The 19,422-nt window shown below is 37.7% G+C and overlaps 1 protein-coding gene across 2 annotated transcripts in view; it reads left to right on the plus strand.

Moving 5' to 3' along the window:
* Window positions 1-19,422, plus strand: part of ADGRG6 (adhesion G protein-coupled receptor G6) — a 113,655-nt gene that overhangs the window by 59,915 nt on the left and 34,318 nt on the right. For both annotated transcript variants that reach the window (XM_074862697.1, XM_074862698.1), the window contains 6 exons: window positions 6,035-6,120; window positions 7,211-7,263; window positions 7,356-7,409; window positions 16,052-16,194; window positions 16,902-17,016; window positions 18,528-18,589. In XM_074862697.1, the coding sequence (XP_074718798.1) occupies window positions 6,035-6,120; window positions 7,211-7,263; window positions 7,356-7,409; window positions 16,052-16,194; window positions 16,902-17,016; window positions 18,528-18,589 (513 nt within the window). The remainder of the gene's footprint in view (window positions 1-6,034; window positions 6,121-7,210; window positions 7,264-7,355; window positions 7,410-16,051; window positions 16,195-16,901; window positions 17,017-18,527; window positions 18,590-19,422) is intronic.

A 19,422-nucleotide genomic window follows, 5' to 3' on the forward strand; every position in this document is an offset into this window, starting at 1 on the left:
ATGTTCACCATGAGCAGTTAACTCTGATTTTTGTAAGTACAGAAGGAACTGAATGCCTTATTAATGTTAGTGTGAATAAAAGTGGTCAATTAAGTAATTTCTTTGGCTTTGAAACTCCCAAGAGAAAGTGGAAGGACTAAGAAAAATAAGCCAAATTCATTTACAGTAGAAGCAAATTAAACTTTCACTCAGCTAACTGGCGTCATTTTCCACTCTTGGTAAGTTGATTTTTAGACCAAGAGCAGACAGCCAAGAACAGACAGTTAAGTTGCATATATTTTCTTTAATCCATTAACTATGTGGCTTACTACACACAGACCTGCAGGAATTCAGACTTCCTGCTACAGTTATCTTCAGAATGAAGAGAAATTCACCTGAATCCTCCCATTCACGACCACAGAGGCAGCAAGAGTCAAAGATAGAAGGTATCAAAACCATAGGGATTATCTCAACCCCAATTATTTGGCCAGTGAAACAAAGGCCTCTCCATTTCAGTAAAAGCTCAGCAGATGAGAACCCAGAGAGAAAAAACACATACAGCTTGTTTCTTCCAACTATGTCCACATCAGCTGCTTCTGAGGAGACCAGCAATGATACCTTGGCTGCTTTTACAGAAAAAAATGACCTAGATAATACTGTGGTGAATCAGTTACGAAATGAAAATATTTTGAATGATTCTAGAAGTTCATTTCATGGCACTTCTGATGCAGCAGATGCTGTTACAGAACCTTCTGTGAATGCAGCAGTTCCTGTTCTTCAAAGCAGAAGTCCTAATACAGAGCTAGCACGGACTTTGGCAGATGGGCTATATCATTCTGACTCTGAGTCAGCGTTTCACTCTTCCATTAGCAGCAGCAGCACTGCTTATAAACACAAAAAAGAAACTGTGTGGATATCATCCTCCAACAGCAGTGCAACCAGTTTTATGCATATAAGCAACATCTTGGACCCTGTGAGTTGGTGGAGTGAGACTGTATTTCACCATCGTATCATCTCTGATATTCAAGAAGACAGACATCATTCTCTTTCTAGCTTATCTATATCACCTACAGAGGAGAAATCATCATTCCAAAAAAGCAGGCTAGATTTGCTAGACTTTGCACCTGAAAATTTTTACCTAGAAATTGCAGAAGGCAATGCTGATAGGAAAACTTTTTCTATGTTAGCAGCAAACAGTGAATTTCAGTTTAGAAGATCTGTGCACATTAAGGAACATCATTCAGGAGACATTACAAATTTAACCTCTGTGGAGACTCCATGTGCAAACCCAACAACTTTTTTTCAAAACATGAAAAAAACATACACAAAATTTATGCCTGACATCCAACTGACAAATTCAGTCCTAGGACACAGTAGAGAACTACTAACATTTTCATCACTTGTGGTAGGAACAGGCTGGACAAGCTCAGGATTTAAGCATGTTGTAACGACCCTGCCTGTTTATGAACAGTTGTTGACAGACAGACATTTGGAAAGTGACAGCATATTTATATCTAATAGCAATTACTGGTCTCATTATTTAAAACATTCAGTGTATTTTCAAAAGCCAAGTGAGACCCTCAGAAATGGAGTACTGGAAGACAATTTACATGCATTTCATTATAATAATGAAAATGAAGAGTCAGCTTTTTCCATATTAGAGCCAGAGAACATGAATAGAGTTGGCAACTCCTGGGACTCTGGTTACTTGGATTTTCCAGCAAAATATGTAGATATTTCCCCTTCTTTAACAGCAGGTTTCTGGACTGTTTCCTATCATTTGAAAGAAGCATCTCAGGTTTTTCCCGAGGAGCCATCAGAAAACTGGTGGCTCTCATTTAATAAACTGCTTTCTTCCCCAACAGAGAGATTGCCATCCATTATTTCACCTGCCAAGTCTGACAGTATCTCTGAACAAACATCTGCCATTAGATTATTAGGTCTCAGGGCTGAAGAAATGAACTTCTCTAGTCATGCATCAGCTTTGGAAACACGAATCTTTAGTTCGTTTATTCCAGGCCTTTCAAAGAGAATTTCAGAAAGTAATGGCAGGACCTCGCAGTTGCAGACAACAGTGAACTTTGCAAACCTAAGCATGTCTTCCAACAGTGAATTTTATTTCAATTTTCCTTTCCCTTCCCTGGAAGCACATTTGAGTCAACCCTCTATATGGGTACAGGTCAGTCCCTTTGATAAGGTACTTGAAAACTCCACAGAAAAATTAATTATATTTGATAGTTTGCACATGCAAGTTGGAACTGATATAGTAAGTGATCAAATCAACATGACCTTCCTAAACAATAGGCAGCAGCTTGTTTCTGTCCTTCCAACACATTCAGGAACCCAGCCTTCATGTTCAAGGGATAACCAAACTGCTTTCTTGATCAATACACCAGTTAAGAGTTTGGTAAACAGTACAAGAACACTTGGATCACCGCAGTCTCAAAGTCTTTCAGCGAATGATGCTGTAACAAATACTATCGATAAAGCAAGAAGTAAAATGCAAATAGATGCAGGTGTTTTTTTAAAAAGCATCAGTGCGATGAGTTCTGACTTCCTTCCAATGACATTATCTTTGGAATTAAGGCACCTTCTTCATTCAGACTCAAAATTCAGAGTCAGTTTACCTCCTAACAGCTACTCCACACCTCCACTCCCACAAAATTTTCAGAACAATCTTGATATAATTTATCCAACCCCGATCCCTCAGTGGAATGTAGCAGAATTAAACTTGCCAAGAACAGTAACGCCGAGAAATCATCTAAGTGTAGGACAAAACTCTGTCGAAAATCAAGGGGACAGTCTGAGATACTCTCTATGGACAGTAGAACAAGAAATCATTGGTGATAACGAAGACATAATGAATTCTGCTGTTCTGACATCAACGAACATATTGAGGCTTTCCAAATGGGATTCAGAAGGGGAGACATATGGATCCTTTAGCAAGCACAGAGAAGGAATGTCTTCTATGAATATTGTTAGTACTCATGCCTTGGATTTTGAAAATGCTGATTACAGACATTTTGCAAATCTCTCTTCTATTTTGGAGTCATCAAGAACTGCAGTAATGAATGATGTGATACCTTTGCCATCTTCATACAGTGGAGTTATTATTCAGCACAAAGAGAGCATCTTGAAGGGCACTCTGACGTCACCTGCAGCAGCAATCCATCACTCTTTCACGCAGTCCCAAATGACGGTTTCTTCTGTAACATACCATCAGCCATCAGTTTTGGCACATGTTCATTCCTTGACAAATTTACCATCTGAGACAAGCCAAAATACCACCCTTTACCCACCACTGAATCATTTTACTAACTCTTCTGCAGTCTTTTTATCTTGTTTATGTTACTCCTTCACTGAGCTGGGCTGCCTGTGTCAACCTGAGGTCAACTACAGTATGTCAAGCCATTAAGTTAGATGTAGAAAAAAACCAGATCATCTTATCTATTAGATAGTCAGTTGGTAGATTGAACATAGAAGTAGCTGGCTTTCAACCTTTAGATATAGATCCATTTAGCATATGAAAAAAATTTGTAATAGTAGTTGAATTACAGTAGAAGGGAATTTGTAACATCTTAGCGATAGTAAACCGTTAATGTGTGATTTCTAATTTTTGTGTACTTCTCTAAGACAGCTCTCATGAGACTGTGAGGGTAATATCTTGGGTTGCCATGTATTTAATATACATTTTATGCCATTTTATTGTTTGAGATTATATGAATGTTTTTCACTTACTAATATATTTTTGAGGATTTAACTTTTGTAAAGCAAAGATTTTCCAAAAGAAACTTTTGGATAATTTTCCTAATAGAATTAAGAAGAAACAGTCCTGGTATTTCATTGATCATTATATTTTTATAGTTGGTGGTGGGTGTGGGGAGAATTGTTTTTCCAGGTTCTTTTTTCCCCTTTTTTCAAATTGTCTTTGGCTACTTTTCATCAATTTTCTGCCCATAAAAATATTTTTTTTTCATTCAACATTTTGAGGTGGGATTTCCACTGTTTAATTTGGAGAGCGAGAAATCATTTTTAGTTTTCACTATCAGCCACTGCAGTCTCCTGAGAGTGTTTAAAAACGTAGATTAGTTCTTTGTTCTTGTTCTTTTTTGCTTCATTAAAACATGCTTTGGGTCACCATCTGGTGGAGATCTTGAAGCTGTTGACTAGTTTGTAGTTACTAGTTTGATTTTTAAAATACTTTGCATATTCCTATATTAAGGTGATTTTGTCCATATACATAATTATATAAATAATGATATAATTATATATATGATTATACATGAATGTGTGAGAATATATATAATGCACACTTTCTGTATGTGTGTATCTGCATAGCACATATAAAAGGTACATTATACATATAAAATTGAATATATGTATATACAGAGATATATACATATAAATGAGATCCAGGTCTTGCAAGTGGTTTCAACTTGGCCAGTCTAATTTTCTACTTCCAAAGACTTTTTTCTCTATTTTATTTGAAACTATCACAGTAATAATAACAAACTAAAATACATTTTCAGATTAAACTGCACACTAAATTTGTGTGTCTGCTGAGTTAAGGGAGGAAAAAAAGACAATAAATCAAAAAGCAAGCAATTTCATTCTACTCATCTCTAAAATTTAATCATAGCTTACCAAAGAAGGTAACTGGCAAACCATCTTTCTGCAAGAAATTGTTTCTTTACTATTTTATCACAGAGGAATTTTCATATTAGTCTCACTGATCATATGATCAATTCTATAATGAAAAGAAAGAACAATACTCAAGCCAGCTCATGAATAGGATAGTAACCAATTAAATTGGAATATACTGACTTCAGATTTTTTTCCAAACACTTTTATTTCAAGCTCCTGTAAAATTGTTATCTATGAAATTGTAAAATGATGAAATTTCTTCCACCTGCAATAAAAGGTCTTTTATTTAGACACAGAAAGATAGAGCAGTTCCTCTACATCCAGACACAGAAAGGCATTTCTGTGTAATTGTTGTCATGTCCTGTTCTGTTCTACGTAGTGTCTCTGTAAGATTTACATAAATAGATGTATCTGTGATCAAGACCCACAGCTTCATTTGGTAACAGCCCTAAACAAAGCAATGCCACATGTGCACATACATGCAAGTGAATTGATCCAGAAGCTCTTAAACCTCCCCCACATCCTGGGAAATTTTATTGAACTAGAGTGTACAGAATTTTTAGTGTCTTAATGAAGAAAATTTGACTTGTGAAAAGTATAGACTTTTAACACAGAGCATAGCTATGAGGTGATTTGCTGTTATTTATTAGATGTGAAATCTTGTAATGCTGCCTACTCATGAACTTAAAGACCATTTATATTTACCCAGTACCATTTCAAAACAATTTTACAGAATATAAAATTGCTCCAAGCCAAGTGTTACACATTTTGTGACTGAAAGATGGTTTGTTCAGCTGCCAGTTTTGTAAAGCTAGTGTGGGTTTTTCTACTCTCTGGCCATCGCCAGGCCTGAGAGCAAAGACTGTGCAGTGAAAATAAGAACTGAATATCCCTTCTCCCACCTAGTTCTGTCCCCAGTTATCTTGTTACTTTCAATTGATGAGCTTTGTGTGCGCTCATAAAGTTTTAAGTCTAACCTGCAGTGGTTGAGTTCTGGATTATAGCAATATGACTGAGAACAGAATTTATCTGTGTTGCAGACTTCAGTAATTACGAGTATTTTTTAAAATCATGACACTTTTGTGATCTTACTTTTACACACCACATTAAAGGCATATGCAAAATACTACTTATACATACATTGTTTGTGAGTTTTTGTGTCACATTTCAGTTGTCTCTAAAAATATGGAGGGGGGTGGGATTCTTCTCTAATTCAACAGGACTAGTGAAAATGGGCCCAAGCTTGCAGGGCTTGTTCACTCCAAACTTGTATAATGCCAACAAGAGCTTGAGGAATCCTTGTATCTGGGGCTCAACCCAATCTTCATATTCATCATGAAACTAAAGTCTCTTTATTAAAAAGGTAAATTTGCTCAGTTTCTAACATTATAATGCTGTTTTTAATGGACAGGTGGGCTATTCTACAGAATATCTATAACAGTCTTTAGTTCCAACTCCAACTCAGTATCGAAAGTACATGATGTGGTTGCAGAATGGGTAAGTTAAATCTTCTTTCCTGTGTGATTACCTATATGAATATTAATATTAATGTGGTTTTGAAGTTATATTGTGATAGAAATAAAAAAAAAAAAAAACAGGCAGTGTTCATTTGTGTGAGGCAATACACTTCTCCAATTTACCTTAGTATTCTCTACTTAAGAAGTCTTTCACCATGGGTCAGTTATTGGGGTTTTTAGTAGCCCCTGGTTTTTCAGACCATTTTAGCAGACATGAGCTCCTTTCTGGGCCCTCTGGGTGGGGGATTCCTGAAGTTCCTGCCTCTGAAAGTTACTCCTGTCTGAACACAGGTATTCTTTGTCCTTTTTGACAGTTCACATAGTGGCACTCACACAATCTGTAAGTAGTCTTTATACCAGCTACTTACATGAAAATATGATGCCATAAATGGATGGCAATTATTCTTTTTTTTTTTTTTTTCAATAAACCTGGAGGCTTTCAGCTTTCAAAAACACCTGTAATCATCTACAAACCAGAAATGTAGCCATCCACACCTGCCAGGGTTGTTCTCTTAGCAGCAGTAGCCAGGCAAAGTACGTAGGTGTGTGAGCCAAAGAATCTAGAAGGGTGTCACTTGGCCCTAGCAGAGTATGCAAAAGTGTCTCCCAGGGGAAAACTGAGCAGCCATTGCCCACTCAGAATAAATAGTACAAAAGTCTGAAAAAAAGATCATCAGGTTGTAGACATCAAAAGGTTGTAGACTTTTAGGTGAAAATTGACCCTGTAGTTTTTGTGAGTAAATCTTTTCTAATCAAAGTGTTTCTGAGAATTTAAGATGAGGAGGAGAGGGAGAAAAGGAAAAGTTCAGCATCCTGTGCACTCACCTATTCAGTGTGTCATGACCTTATAGAAATTCTTCTGTCAGTAAAAAAGCCCACATCTCTCACTACCAGTTGTACATCTAATATAACAATCACCTCACTGAAATGGGAGAATGTCCTCTTTGCCTTGAAAAACTGAAGGGGATTTCTCAAGGGGGAGAAGGGTGAAATTCTAACTCTGTATTAAGCAACAAAGAGCCTCATTAACATCTCACCATTCATGTCATCAATGTCTTCCTGTTTTTCAGCTAAACCGTACTTTCCAGAACTGGAATTACACTGTGTATGTGGTCAATATCAGGTAAATGAAGGGGGAAGATGTTTATGCTGTATTCCTTTTGAGAATTAACTCACCCTAATTAATTTTTGTTTTGTTTTGTTTTGTTTTTATAGTATCCACCCTGGCTCCGTGAAAGCGGGAGTAAGAGAAAAAAGAAGTATTAAAAGGTAACATTTTAAAAGACATTTTCTTGATAGAGTCAACAGCTGCTATTACAAGTGGCTTTACAACAGGCTTTACTGTCTGTTACTGGATTCATTGTCTATTATTGGGCATATGCTGCCAGTCTGTAATATATGACTGCTGGTGAGCTGAGTGCTCTGGATGTGCTCAGAAATCTAATACTGGTTATCGTGTTTAGTTTGGTTTAAACCTGCTGAGCTTTAAACCTTAACAGATCCTTTCTTCAGAGCTCAGGTTTCATCTGTCACAGAACTGAATAGACATATCATATATACATTATATGGCACACCCAGCTTTCTGTAGCAACAAGCTTTGGTACACTGGTATCTATCCACTGTCACTGCATTTATTCTCTTGAACCAGAGCCTTTTGAGTTAACAGACATCTTACTAGATGCAAAACTGCAAAACACTGAAAAATCATGCTAGAATTGAAAGCCAAACTAGTGTGAGTTAAACTATTTACCATATGCTCTCATTTCCTGACTTCTGCTGGGCTTGGAGGCACTAGTGCTGGGACAGCCTCAAAAGCAGCCAAAGAAAGTTAGATGGGTCACACCCCCTGAAAATTGGGCCTCAGGGGATTTCTTTGAAAGCAGCAGCCTGATTTCTAAGGGATATATGGGGAGGGAGTGAATCTTAGGACCAAATTAAGGAGAGGAAAACAAAGCATAGGACAACAAGTGGGTATGGGATATATCTGTTTGCTGTGTAGGCAAAAGTCCCAAAGGAAAGGACTTTTAACTGCTGACTTTTAAAAACTGCTGTGATAACAGCCGGGCTTTTTAATTTCAGAGATAGCCCAGTATTCCCAGTTTACCATCAGGAAGTAGGTACTGATGTTTCCACTTTTCTACAGAGTTTACCTAGATGTGAAAGGATTTGTAGAAGGTACTATCTCCTTCCAACACACCCACACCCACAGCAGAAAGACAGCTTTTATTGGCAAAACCATTTAACTGGTGTAGTGTAAACCCAGTCTCTGAATGGGCTATTTTGCTGCTTGACCTACATTTACAGTAGGGTGTAGTGATGTGGGTGGGATTTTTTTTCACACTTCTAAATGATACCGTTATGCCAACAAAACCTTTTAAGTGGAGACCATGCCTCAGGTCTTACCAAAAATCCAAGACTGCTGAGGAATGTAAACCTTTCCCCATCCTTACTCCTGCATCTTTTACGAGGCTAGGAGCCCAGCTTGTAAGCATCTGTTCTCCCGTATGCACACCTGATTTCTTCTTGTCTGACCTTCCCACCATCCTGTCCTCTGCATTTTGTTTCTGCTTCCTGGTCTATATAAAAAAGGAGGTGAAGAGAGAGAAATTATTCTAATAATTCCCTTTCCTTTTCTCTTTCCCTTTCCTTTTCCCTTTCCTTTCTGACATACAGTGAATGTGGCACTAAATTACTTCTGATAATGTATCACTGTTATGGGAAATTAACCCCATTCCTATTTACTTTGTTCATCATATATAATTTCAGAGGCAATGGAATTGCATGTTCATAATACATTATAAAGTTTTTCAAGGGAGGCCTGGTCTATTGAGAAACTAGTCTTTTCATGGGCTCTAGTGCACTTTGTGTCAAGGCCAAATGGCATTTTGTCATCATTCTGAATAATTTAGTATAAATGCTAATCGTGTCACACAAAATGTTACTGTTCTCCAAATAATCAGGATCGTTATGCTGTTCATGTTTTCTTAGAAAATAAAAAAAAAAAAGAGGAGTCAAGTTTCTGCCCAACCTAGCAACACAATTGGGGTAACACAGGGATAATTAAAAATTTAATTGAGCTGCTTGATATATGACTAACAAAAATAACACTTTTTACACATTGTGCATATACATATATAGAAATACATATATGCAGGATTTTTTGCCATTTTTTCATGTGTTTTTCAAGTCTTGCGTATGTTATCATGCATCATTTACCTCTTATAGGAGAAACTTTGTGAAAAGTTGTTGTCCTCCCGCCTTTAGGTCTTCTGAATATATGTCTATTGTTGTACATTGCTTCCTTTCTGAAACAAAAGAAGTATCAGCTTCTCAGTGGTCTTCACTGTTCCTGGGTATAGTCACCAGGTTTCCAGTTCTTTGAGGTTCACACAGCTGTTTCTAGATTTTGCGAGGAAGAAATCTCTTGAATTTCTGAAGATCCAAAAAGCAAACTTTTTTTCCTACTATTGCCCAATCATTGTTTTCAAGATACTTCATTAGGTTTTCCACTTTCTTGGATTTGTCCTGGGTAGGATTCTAAGGAAGTCCTACAAGACACCAGAATAACATTTTGGGATATAAAAAATTAGCAGGTTACAGGTTGGAAGTTTTTAATCCCTGATGGAAGTAATGTTAATTTCTCACTACTCAGGTGATGCGCTGAAATGTTATGGCTGAATTCTTGTATGTAACTTGCTCACAGTGTGATTTCATACAGTTCTTATTAGTTAAATATTCCCATAAATTATTTCTTTGACTAGTTGTCCAAAGATTTTCTTATTTCTCCATTTTGGGTAGTCAAGAATAAGTCTCTTGCAGTTTTAGACATTCCACTACTTCCCTTTGTTTTTAAGTACTTATTCCATTTACCTTCATGTTCATCTGAACAGAATTTCACTCCACAGTTAAAATTTAAGACCTAACCCGTACGTATCATGGCCTTAACTTTGTCTTTTACAGAAGTGGACATGTTAGTCTAACTCATTAAACCTTATCTCTCTTTTCTGAATTTTCCACTGGACCATAGCCTTCTTATTTCTAGGGCAGTATCATAATTCTTTAAATTGCTCTTTGAGAAGTTTCCTCTCTCGTTACATGAGTTCATATTCTTATCATTCAGATCACATCTTTTTCCCTTACCTTTTGGATTAGTATTTTATGCAACAGTAAAAAAAAAAAAAAAAAGAACAGCAAAACTACCTTTCCCAGCGTTTTCTATGCATTTTGCTTTGCTTCAACCCTTACTTGCCACACTGCTACCTTATGAAGGAATTTATGTTATTCATCTCCCCACCTAGTCTTCTTGCAAGTGAAAGAGGAAGAATTGTTAGGGAGAATGATTCAGAGAAGAAATAAAAGCTGGAAGTGGGAGGTAGGAAGCCGTCTTTTTTTGGTACGTTAAAAATAGGTGTTTTCCAAATAAATATTTTAAACTGTACTACATTCTGGAGAAGAGCAAAACAAAACAAAAATATGGATGTGGATTGTCACTCTTTCATTGCTGTGTTCTACGAGCTGCAGAAATCCAAAGTACAGTGTGCTTATTATGCGTTTATGTACATGGTGATGAGAGACAGAGTACCAAGTCCAAAAGTGCATATTATTATCAGCACCTTTAATACCATGAGATCTCTGGGTGACAGCAGTATACCAAGCTAACACTTTGGTAGATTATTAACTACTTTAATAGACAGAATTTTATCACAGCTATACTTGACTTTATGTCTGTGTTTAATTTTTTCCTCTGGTCATACTGTTTCTGTCTCTTAATGAGAGAGCAGCTGTTCAAAATAAAGGAGTTCAGAATGGGCTATGGACATAACTGTTTCTTTGTCCCCCCTTATCTTGCACTAACTTTTGAAAATTAAGCCAATTTGTGGATCTTATGTAGATAAACTATAAATGTGTTTCATTTCTTTCATTAATTCTTTGCCTTTTGTGACTCTGCAGCTTTGTCAGAACTTTCTATGACTGCTGCTGCTGCTTTTCTCAGAACAGTCCTATGGATTGTAGGTCTTTTCAGATGACTATATAGGGCTGCCTCAGTAGTAGAATTGGTCTTTATATTAAGCAGCTCAGCTCCCCTGCTTCTCCTTTCTTCTTTTATTTTGCAAGCAATTTTGAGAATTTGGGCCCCAATTCATTCATAACCTTTTCTCCTCTTAACATACAAATAAGATTGTTTGCTCCAACTTTTGCTACTTGATTGTCATAGTTTTGGCCTATTTCCTGTGTTCAATTGCTTCTGCTATGTGAAACAACATTAACGTTAGTACTGTTAAACAACTCATCCAAATTAAAAACCACAGTGGTAGCAATCTGTGTAAAAACCACTAAACTTAAACAGAAATCCCTTCTCTTAGGAATGAAAATAAAGAGGAAAGCAGGAAATCAGAGCTGCCCATGCCTAGTCCTGCTTTTTTGAAGTCTGTGGGAGTTTTGCCACCAGTGTCAGTGAGGCAGATTCGGGCTGCTGCATGCTGTGTTCTTGGGTGCTGTGTTGCTTAATGAAAAATTTAATGCACTTGGATAAAACTTAAGCTGATAAGATTGTGTAATAGTTTTAGACAGGAGTTAGCAACATCAGAACAGTGTAATTTTGCGTTTATAGTCTTAAGAATCTTTACCGAGTAAAGTATTAGGCTTTTTCATTCTTTGTAGATTACTTCAAATTATTTGTTATGAAATAATAATGCTATTTTTATTATAAATGAACACATCTATGATGCCTATTCCTATTTTTAAAATTTTCCTGGTTTCTACTGGTGAGGTTTTAGGAACAACTTGGTCCTGGCGAACTTCTACTACCCCTGACTTCAGTGAAGGCCGTAAGGGACAGTCTTGACCAGTGCTGAACAACTTTTTAAACTTAAAAGGAAGGTTTAGGATGCTTTTATTTTTAGTAGTCAAAAAAGTAGCTGCAATTTTTAGATTTGTGTCCTGAAGTCTCAGATTTTATGTTTTTCTATAACATCCCCTTCTGCTGAGAAGGGAACCTCTTCATCCTTAGCATTACTTTGAATGTATCTATTATGCCCAGTCCTATTTTTTTCTCTCTGTTCTGAACATTTTAATGGTATCACAGTCAGAATCACCTCAAGTAAAAGTTTGTCCACAACTCAGATGCTTTTGCAGAATGCTTTTAATTTCCCCTCTACTTTCATATTTCTTTCTGTCTTATTCTGTGTGTTTTCTAACATTTTGTCTGCTGTTTGTATTACATCTTCACTGAGTGACTTATGCAATAGTCATCTCTTTTTTTGTCTCTCCAGTTAATGTGAAGAAGTTAGTAGTGTTTACAGGTGACTGTGTAGGCCTACCTGTGCTGCCAGTCTTGAGTTATAGCTACACATCTTCAAAGCCAACATAACAGCAAGACTGGTAAAGAATTTAATGCTGACATCTTAAAATTTTTAAAATATGCCAGGATAGATAGGAATGAAATTCCCAGTGACTTTTAGTGGAAATTTAGATTCCCTGATTACTTAGATGCTTTAAAAATGATTCTTTATATACTTTAAATCAAGGTACATTAACTACGAAAGAAATTAATAGTGATTTGTTAAACAGGTTGACAACTGCAGTAATTCAGTATTAGTTCAGCCTGTCTAGTACAACTGAAATGAGAGGAGAAATATGCATTGCTAATTATCAACCACATATCTTCAGGTATGAGACAGTCTGTGTTGCACAGTTCACATGGTTTGTTAATCCTTCCTTCAGGCTCCTTGCATCGCGTAGCAGCAAGACCACAGCCTGTGTGTAGGCACACTGTCCTGGAATAGCTCTGAGTCACGCTGCTGGAGAAGAAAGCTGGCTTTGTGGTACGCACCATGGCAGCACAGGCGCCCCCACCGCCTCCTGTGCCTCTGATGAGGATGTAGCTTTGGAGACTCCTCTCTCTGAACCAGCTTAGCTCAACGGGCCAGGAGAAAGTGGGATAGACGCTGGTCTTCCCCTGCTTTCCTGCTTCCTCCAGCTGTCACCATTTCAGTCAGAGAGGAGAGAGTCGTAAATACTTTATCCCCACTGTGTTTACCTACACCACAGTCCATTTTTTTGATATTGACAGCAGTAATACTAGCAGTACAGGTTACTGTAGGTGATGTGTAATTTGCAATTGATTACTGCTGTGAGAATCTATCTGCTCTTATATGGCACACAATAGAAGATGTAAAGTTGGGTGTAGCAAATCTGGTGACACCAGCAGAGCGTGGCAGTGTTGCCATTTATTTGAGTGTAGGCCTACTGTTTCCCAAATCAAGAATTTTGTTCTTCACCATTAAAATGTTTTCTCTCTGGGATCTGACTGTGACAAAAGTGGAAGGAAGCCCTCAGCTTCACATATTGCGTCAGCTGTCAAGTTAAAAGGTATTTATTTACTTTGGGAAGCTAGCATGAGTCATTCTGAAAAGTTTATAGAAATTGTTTTCATCATAATATGGAACAGACTCTTGTTACACAGTATACATGGCTTGTGGTCTAAGAGTTTCTCAGAAAACAAATAACAAAGTGGTTTAACAGATTATTTTTATCAGTGCTTCGTAATCAATTCTTTTCTTTATAACTGTTCAAGATAACTGTAACCAGTTCTACCTCATCTATCATTATCCATTCTGTTTTGTTGCCTTTATCCCTCCGCATGTTATGGGTGCTAAATATCATTTTAATTAGTTGGGAGTCCTGCAATAGGAAGCATAGCAGTGCTGGTGACTGTTCACTTATGACTTCTGTTTTTCAGCCAAAGTGCTGAGGTAGGGAGCCGCATCAGTATATTAAGTTTTCCTCTTCTGAAGTGAAGGGAATAGATGAGTGAAGCCAGAATCTTTTAGGAAAGATGGTTAAGTGCCAGGAGACTCTGGGGCTGAAGTACTGGAGGGCTGAAGGAATTGGCAATCCCATAGGCAATTTCCATGCTTCTGCTAAAAATAAATGCCATAATAAAATTGTGCCTCTTAATATATCTGAGGTATACACCAAAAGCCTGCTAATACACATCCACCCTACTGAGGCTATTTCCATATGTTAAACACTCCACAGAGACCATAGGAATGTTAGGAGGAACTCAGTATCTCTGGGAGCAGGGCAGGAGTGACCTGGCCAGGGATAGCTGGAATTTCTCTGCTTAAATGCATCCACTGGGGAACAAACAAGCCAAACCAGCAGGTAGTCACATTTTTATCTCCTTCTCCAGCAACATGTTACCAGTAGAACAGTGGATATGGCAAGAAAAAAGAAAAGTGTACTGGTGTTCAACAAAAAAAACCAAAACCCCCACCAGTCGGTGACTGTGTATATTTATTTACTTATTTCTCTACATCTGCAACAATGAAATGTGTGGAGTATTTAGTTCACATTTGTGATTTTTTTATGAGGCTTAGGCTTCGCTTTTCTTTTTAAATTTTTTTTCCTAGACTGAGAGGTTGTTTTCTAATGCCAGCTCTTTTAATGCCATTTCACTGATGAGAGTACTTCAGAATTAGTGGTTGGAGTCATTCAGTTTTCAGAGGGTTAAATCTGCCATCTAAGAGCAACATCTGTACACTAACCTGTAGTTTTATACTGTACCAGACTAGGCATCTCTGGAAAGTGCAACTCTGAGCTCTTATCATGGGGATGTCTTTCTGGAGGATTTTTGAGAATGGAAGTCCTGGTCTGTCTAGGGAGGGGTACCTGAAAACCCTACTAGCCCTTTCCCATACAGCGCCTTTACAGATTTTTTTCTCCTACACTTCTTCAAGTAGACTGCAAGACCCTTTAGCTCACTGCTGCTTTCTTGCACTGGGGGCCACTGGTGAAAGCAGCTCTGTTCAGTGTGTGCCCTGCTCACTGTATGTGTGCTGGCAGTGCTGCCACTTCCCAGGCTGCGAGGAACTGCTCACACACGGCAAAGGTCTGTCTTTATTCAGGGTGCTGGGTATCTAAGAGCAAGGCTAAGATGAAGACAGCCTGAAGCAGGCTTGCTTTTTCCTTTTTTCCACATTTTGGCTCCCATGGAGATCCAATGTTCCATGCTTTGGTGGCGTCACCTCCTACTAGACGGAGCCAAGCAATGCTCTTGGGTACCGACATATTCTCTTCTCCAATGTGTGTTTTCTGTGTCCCAGGAGGAAATTTCTGAGCCTTCCACTCTGGGCTTCTTTCCTGTGTCCTGCTAGAACTGCTTTTCTGTTCATTATTTCCCTTCCAGAAAAGCTATGTTTTTGGACAAGGGTGGGGACTGTTTTATTTCTCTCACAGGAAAGAGACTTGGGCACTTTGAACTACTTCTTATGCCCAAGAAAGTAGCAGTGGGCTACAGTACAAAACAGCTATTACTGCTCAAACTTGAATTACTCATCTGAGCAACTAGACTTTCCTAATTAGGACTACAAGTTTCAGAAGTGTGTCAGGGTGTTTTTCACTCCATCAAAATTTAGACATTTAAATGTTAGGCATCTGTTCTTTGTTAATCTTCTAGTCTTCCTCTGTAGTCAGTGGAGAGATAGACCCTCTGGAGAATGACTTGTCCCATCCTGACAAGTTTTGTGAGGTGAGATGAATCAGCTCTTAAGTTCCTAAGCCGTCAGCCAACAGACTTTTAAATTTAATTAGGACTCACAACTTTATGCTTTCATCTTTTAATATCTTTTAAAATAATCTAAATCTTCTGAAAACATTTCTTAGCTCTTTTGATGAGATGCTTCTTTAATGGTGACTAGAGGATGAAGTTTCCCAACCATACTTCCTTGTTGTGGCCCTATATATACAAAAATAATCATTTACAAAAAAACTAATTCACAGATAATGAGCAACATTGTCTTGGTGACATTGTTCCATACTCAGAAAACCAGAGTTTGTCAGATATTTTTATTTCCACACATTTGGCCTCTGCTGTTCTGACTCAAACACTCGGATAATTTTCCTTGCAGTTTTGGGGTTTTGGCTCTTCTAGTTTATAATTCTACCAACAACATCAATTTAGAAGAGGAAGACATCCGACAGAAGCTCATAAATAATAATGGGACCATGGAAGGAGGATATAAGCTTCATACTGTGAGTGTTGATCCAGTGGGTAAGTATTTTTCAGCTTTGTTACACAACAGATTTTGTTTGCTTGTCCACAAATAAGCATCTTCTGTGTTAAAATAATCACACATTTCCAAACGGTATGACTGTCTCAGATTTTAAATTGTCCATTTAAGCCTCATTGTTCCACTAATCTCAGAGAGCTGTGCTCAAGATATCTCTTTTAATACAAATACCATTATCTAGATTGCTTTAGTCAGTGTTTTGCTGTCTGCATCAAAGAGGCTGGGAGAGTTCCTGACAGCTTCTCTGGTAGTTTGAGGATAAAGAAGTATGATTTACAGCTGGAGCTATAATGAGACATTTTGGACCTCTGAGGCCCCTCATCCCGACTCCTCAACCCTGTTGTTTGTGCTCCTGCCAGCTGCTGCCCTTAATCAGTCTCCTTATAGCTCTCATCTTTTCCCATTCAACTTCTTCCAGTTGGAGATTTCCCTTCCCTTGGGAGGGAGGAGGTGGGGGCTGGTGGAGTACAAGTGGATGCAGCATGCACGTTCAATCCTTTCCCTTGAGCCCCAGCAGTATATGTTGTCCCCTGTTGTGCACCCCTCCGTTACCACTGCTCTGTAGATAACAACCAGGCATTTCATTTGAAGACAGCTTTGTGCTGTACACTGGTTGATGAACTGAGAACAAGAACTGGAAGATGATTCAATGAAGAAATTTACCATTAACGCTGGTGTATTTTTACAGAAAAATGTTTAGCTGAAGAAAACCCTCCAAACTATTTTTGGCCAGATACCAGACCAACTGTGACTAACTTCACATTATGCTATGGGAGCTCCGTTCAGACTGCATCAAGAACCTGGTAGGTGTTCAAATATTTGAGAAGCTCAGAGCTTTAAGTGCAACTGTCTGGTTGTATAGTTAAACTGCATCCTCCATAGTGGTTGCCATTGACTGGTATCGTATTTCAGGAAGATGATTTCTATATTATGAGAGGTGGTGTGTGTGCAGTAAGAGTATGTATTTCATTTGTGAGAAGAAAAGGCTCATCTACCACTTCTGTAGGCCTGACCAAGGCCCACAATTAATACATGTTCAAAATTACTATAAAAATAGCACCTTCTTACAGAATGAAACTGCTTTTTTCAAGTCATGATGTTTATGTTACTAAAACCAAAGTTTCATATTTGCTACCACTCCGCTACTATTATCTGACTTGTATAAGAAATTCTCAACAAAAATCTATGAAGATGAGACATGTATTTGGTTTAATCCAGAACCTCTCATCTCGTTAAGAGAAAGTAAAAGAAATTCTGTGAAACAAGCATTTTGCCAGTAGTTAGTCATAATTGAAGGTGGGGATAATTTTATGCTTAAAGATTTGAACTTGTGTTTTTAAGGTTTAGGATAAATTTTGCCTAATGTAGGCTTTCTTTGTGAACATCTACAAAAGATTTAGACACTGTATCTCTATTTCCCATTTGTGAAATGGAAATATTATTACTTCCTTTGATATATTAGCAAAACAATACAGCTTTGATCTCTTTTGAGTGCCTTGAACATGGCTATGATGATGCAACATTAATTAATTTCTTCAGTATTTAGGATGATCACCATTAAATGCAATATAGTAGTCTTATCTTCCCACATTGCATCTGGAACATGTTCTGAGAAGACCAGATCTTTTAGTTTTTGACAACAATATGGCAACATGGATATGAATCAGCTTTGAGGTTCTGTGCCAAACAGGAAAGCAACCAGCATTATATTTAACTAACTCACTTCCTCAGCCTCTTAATCTTGTACAAGAACTGCTGGATTCTGATTGACCAACTTTTGTTGTAGAGTGAGTAGTGCAGAAGTCAAACTGTTTTTATGTCAGAGCCTCAGAATCATTAAAAATTAAGGCCTCTGGCCTTTTCTGCCCCAGTATTGCTTATCTTTATTGTTCATTTGTGGACTACACAATACCACTGATTGTCCGTGTACAGCACTTCTGATAAAAAAAATTACTGTGTTCTGCACTGTGCTATGCTCTCCTTGCCTCTGCCTCCACTAGCTTTTTCCAATATGGAGTGCAGGTGGGGTGTATTTTGAGAGAAGAAGCTCTTCTAATGGTCTCTTCTAGTCCTGTGCATCCCACAGTAGAAGGTTACCTGCCAGTGTGCTGTTATAATAAAGGTGATCAACTGTGGAGTAACTTTATTCTGTCACACGCTGAGTGAAAGGATAGCTTTTTCCCATTCTCCATCCTGCCTTTGTCAAGCTATGAGAAAACTGAGGAAAAAGTGTGTTTAATTTTGGAGCCGTATCTGGGTATTTACATAATTCTGCTGTTGTATTCATGTGAATTTTGTCATTTTTCCTCCTTAGCTATTTGGGTCTGCAGAATTATACATCTTACTGGGGCCAGCCTGATCTTAGAAATTGCACAGGTGGGTATATTTATGTTGGCCTTTGGCTAAAGGAATAGTTTTGTAGACTTTGATTACTGCTTACTATAAGGAAGTTACTTTAAGGAAGAATATCTTCCTCCTTTATGCTAAGTTGTTTAAAATCTTTCTAAAAAATCACTGCAAAGTAAATATTGAAACTCTGGGGAAGTGCACCAAGTTGAATTCAGCCCACCCATGAAAAGTTCTGGATACCAATTAATGAAATAAATCAAACTCTTCAGGTAATTTAAGCAAGAATAGGGGCAGGTGGTAGCTTGCCTTAGTTTGATATTCAGGTTCAGACAAATTTTTAAATGTTTCCAACGCCTGTAGGTGCCAGTGGAAAGACTCCCACTCTCTTCACTGGGCTTACGATCAGACATTTTCAGATTTATTCTGTTTGCAAAATGCCCCTTGATGTCATTCTGGCCTTAAAGGAGCAATAAAATAAATAGACAAACATTTTATGACCCCTTTTTTTTAGTGCCAGAGCTAGTGAAGAGAATGATACTCTCATAAGTAATTCAGAGCACCTACAGTAAGCTCCTGTTCTGAATTGCTTTCTTGGAGAAGCCTCTTTTTCTTTCTCTGCTGATAAAGGGGTCCTAGAGAGCCTGGCTACGTAAATTCATTCACTGAGGACTTGCAGTCAGGCTATATGAAAACATCGTTTCATGTAAAATGAACATTCTATAGTAAATGTAGCAAAAGGTATATTATAAAACACAATATTAAAAAACCACAGCCAATTGCACACTAAAGAAGGCTGATCTTTCAGAATCTTATTTGCGAATTCCAAAAACTCTCAAATATTTTGATATTGTAAAATGTTA

The sequence above is a fragment of the Strix uralensis genome, chromosome 3 (assembly GCF_047716275.1).
Source record: "Strix uralensis isolate ZFMK-TIS-50842 chromosome 3, bStrUra1, whole genome shotgun sequence".
Lineage (NCBI taxonomy): Eukaryota > Metazoa > Chordata > Aves > Strigiformes > Strigidae > Strix > Strix uralensis.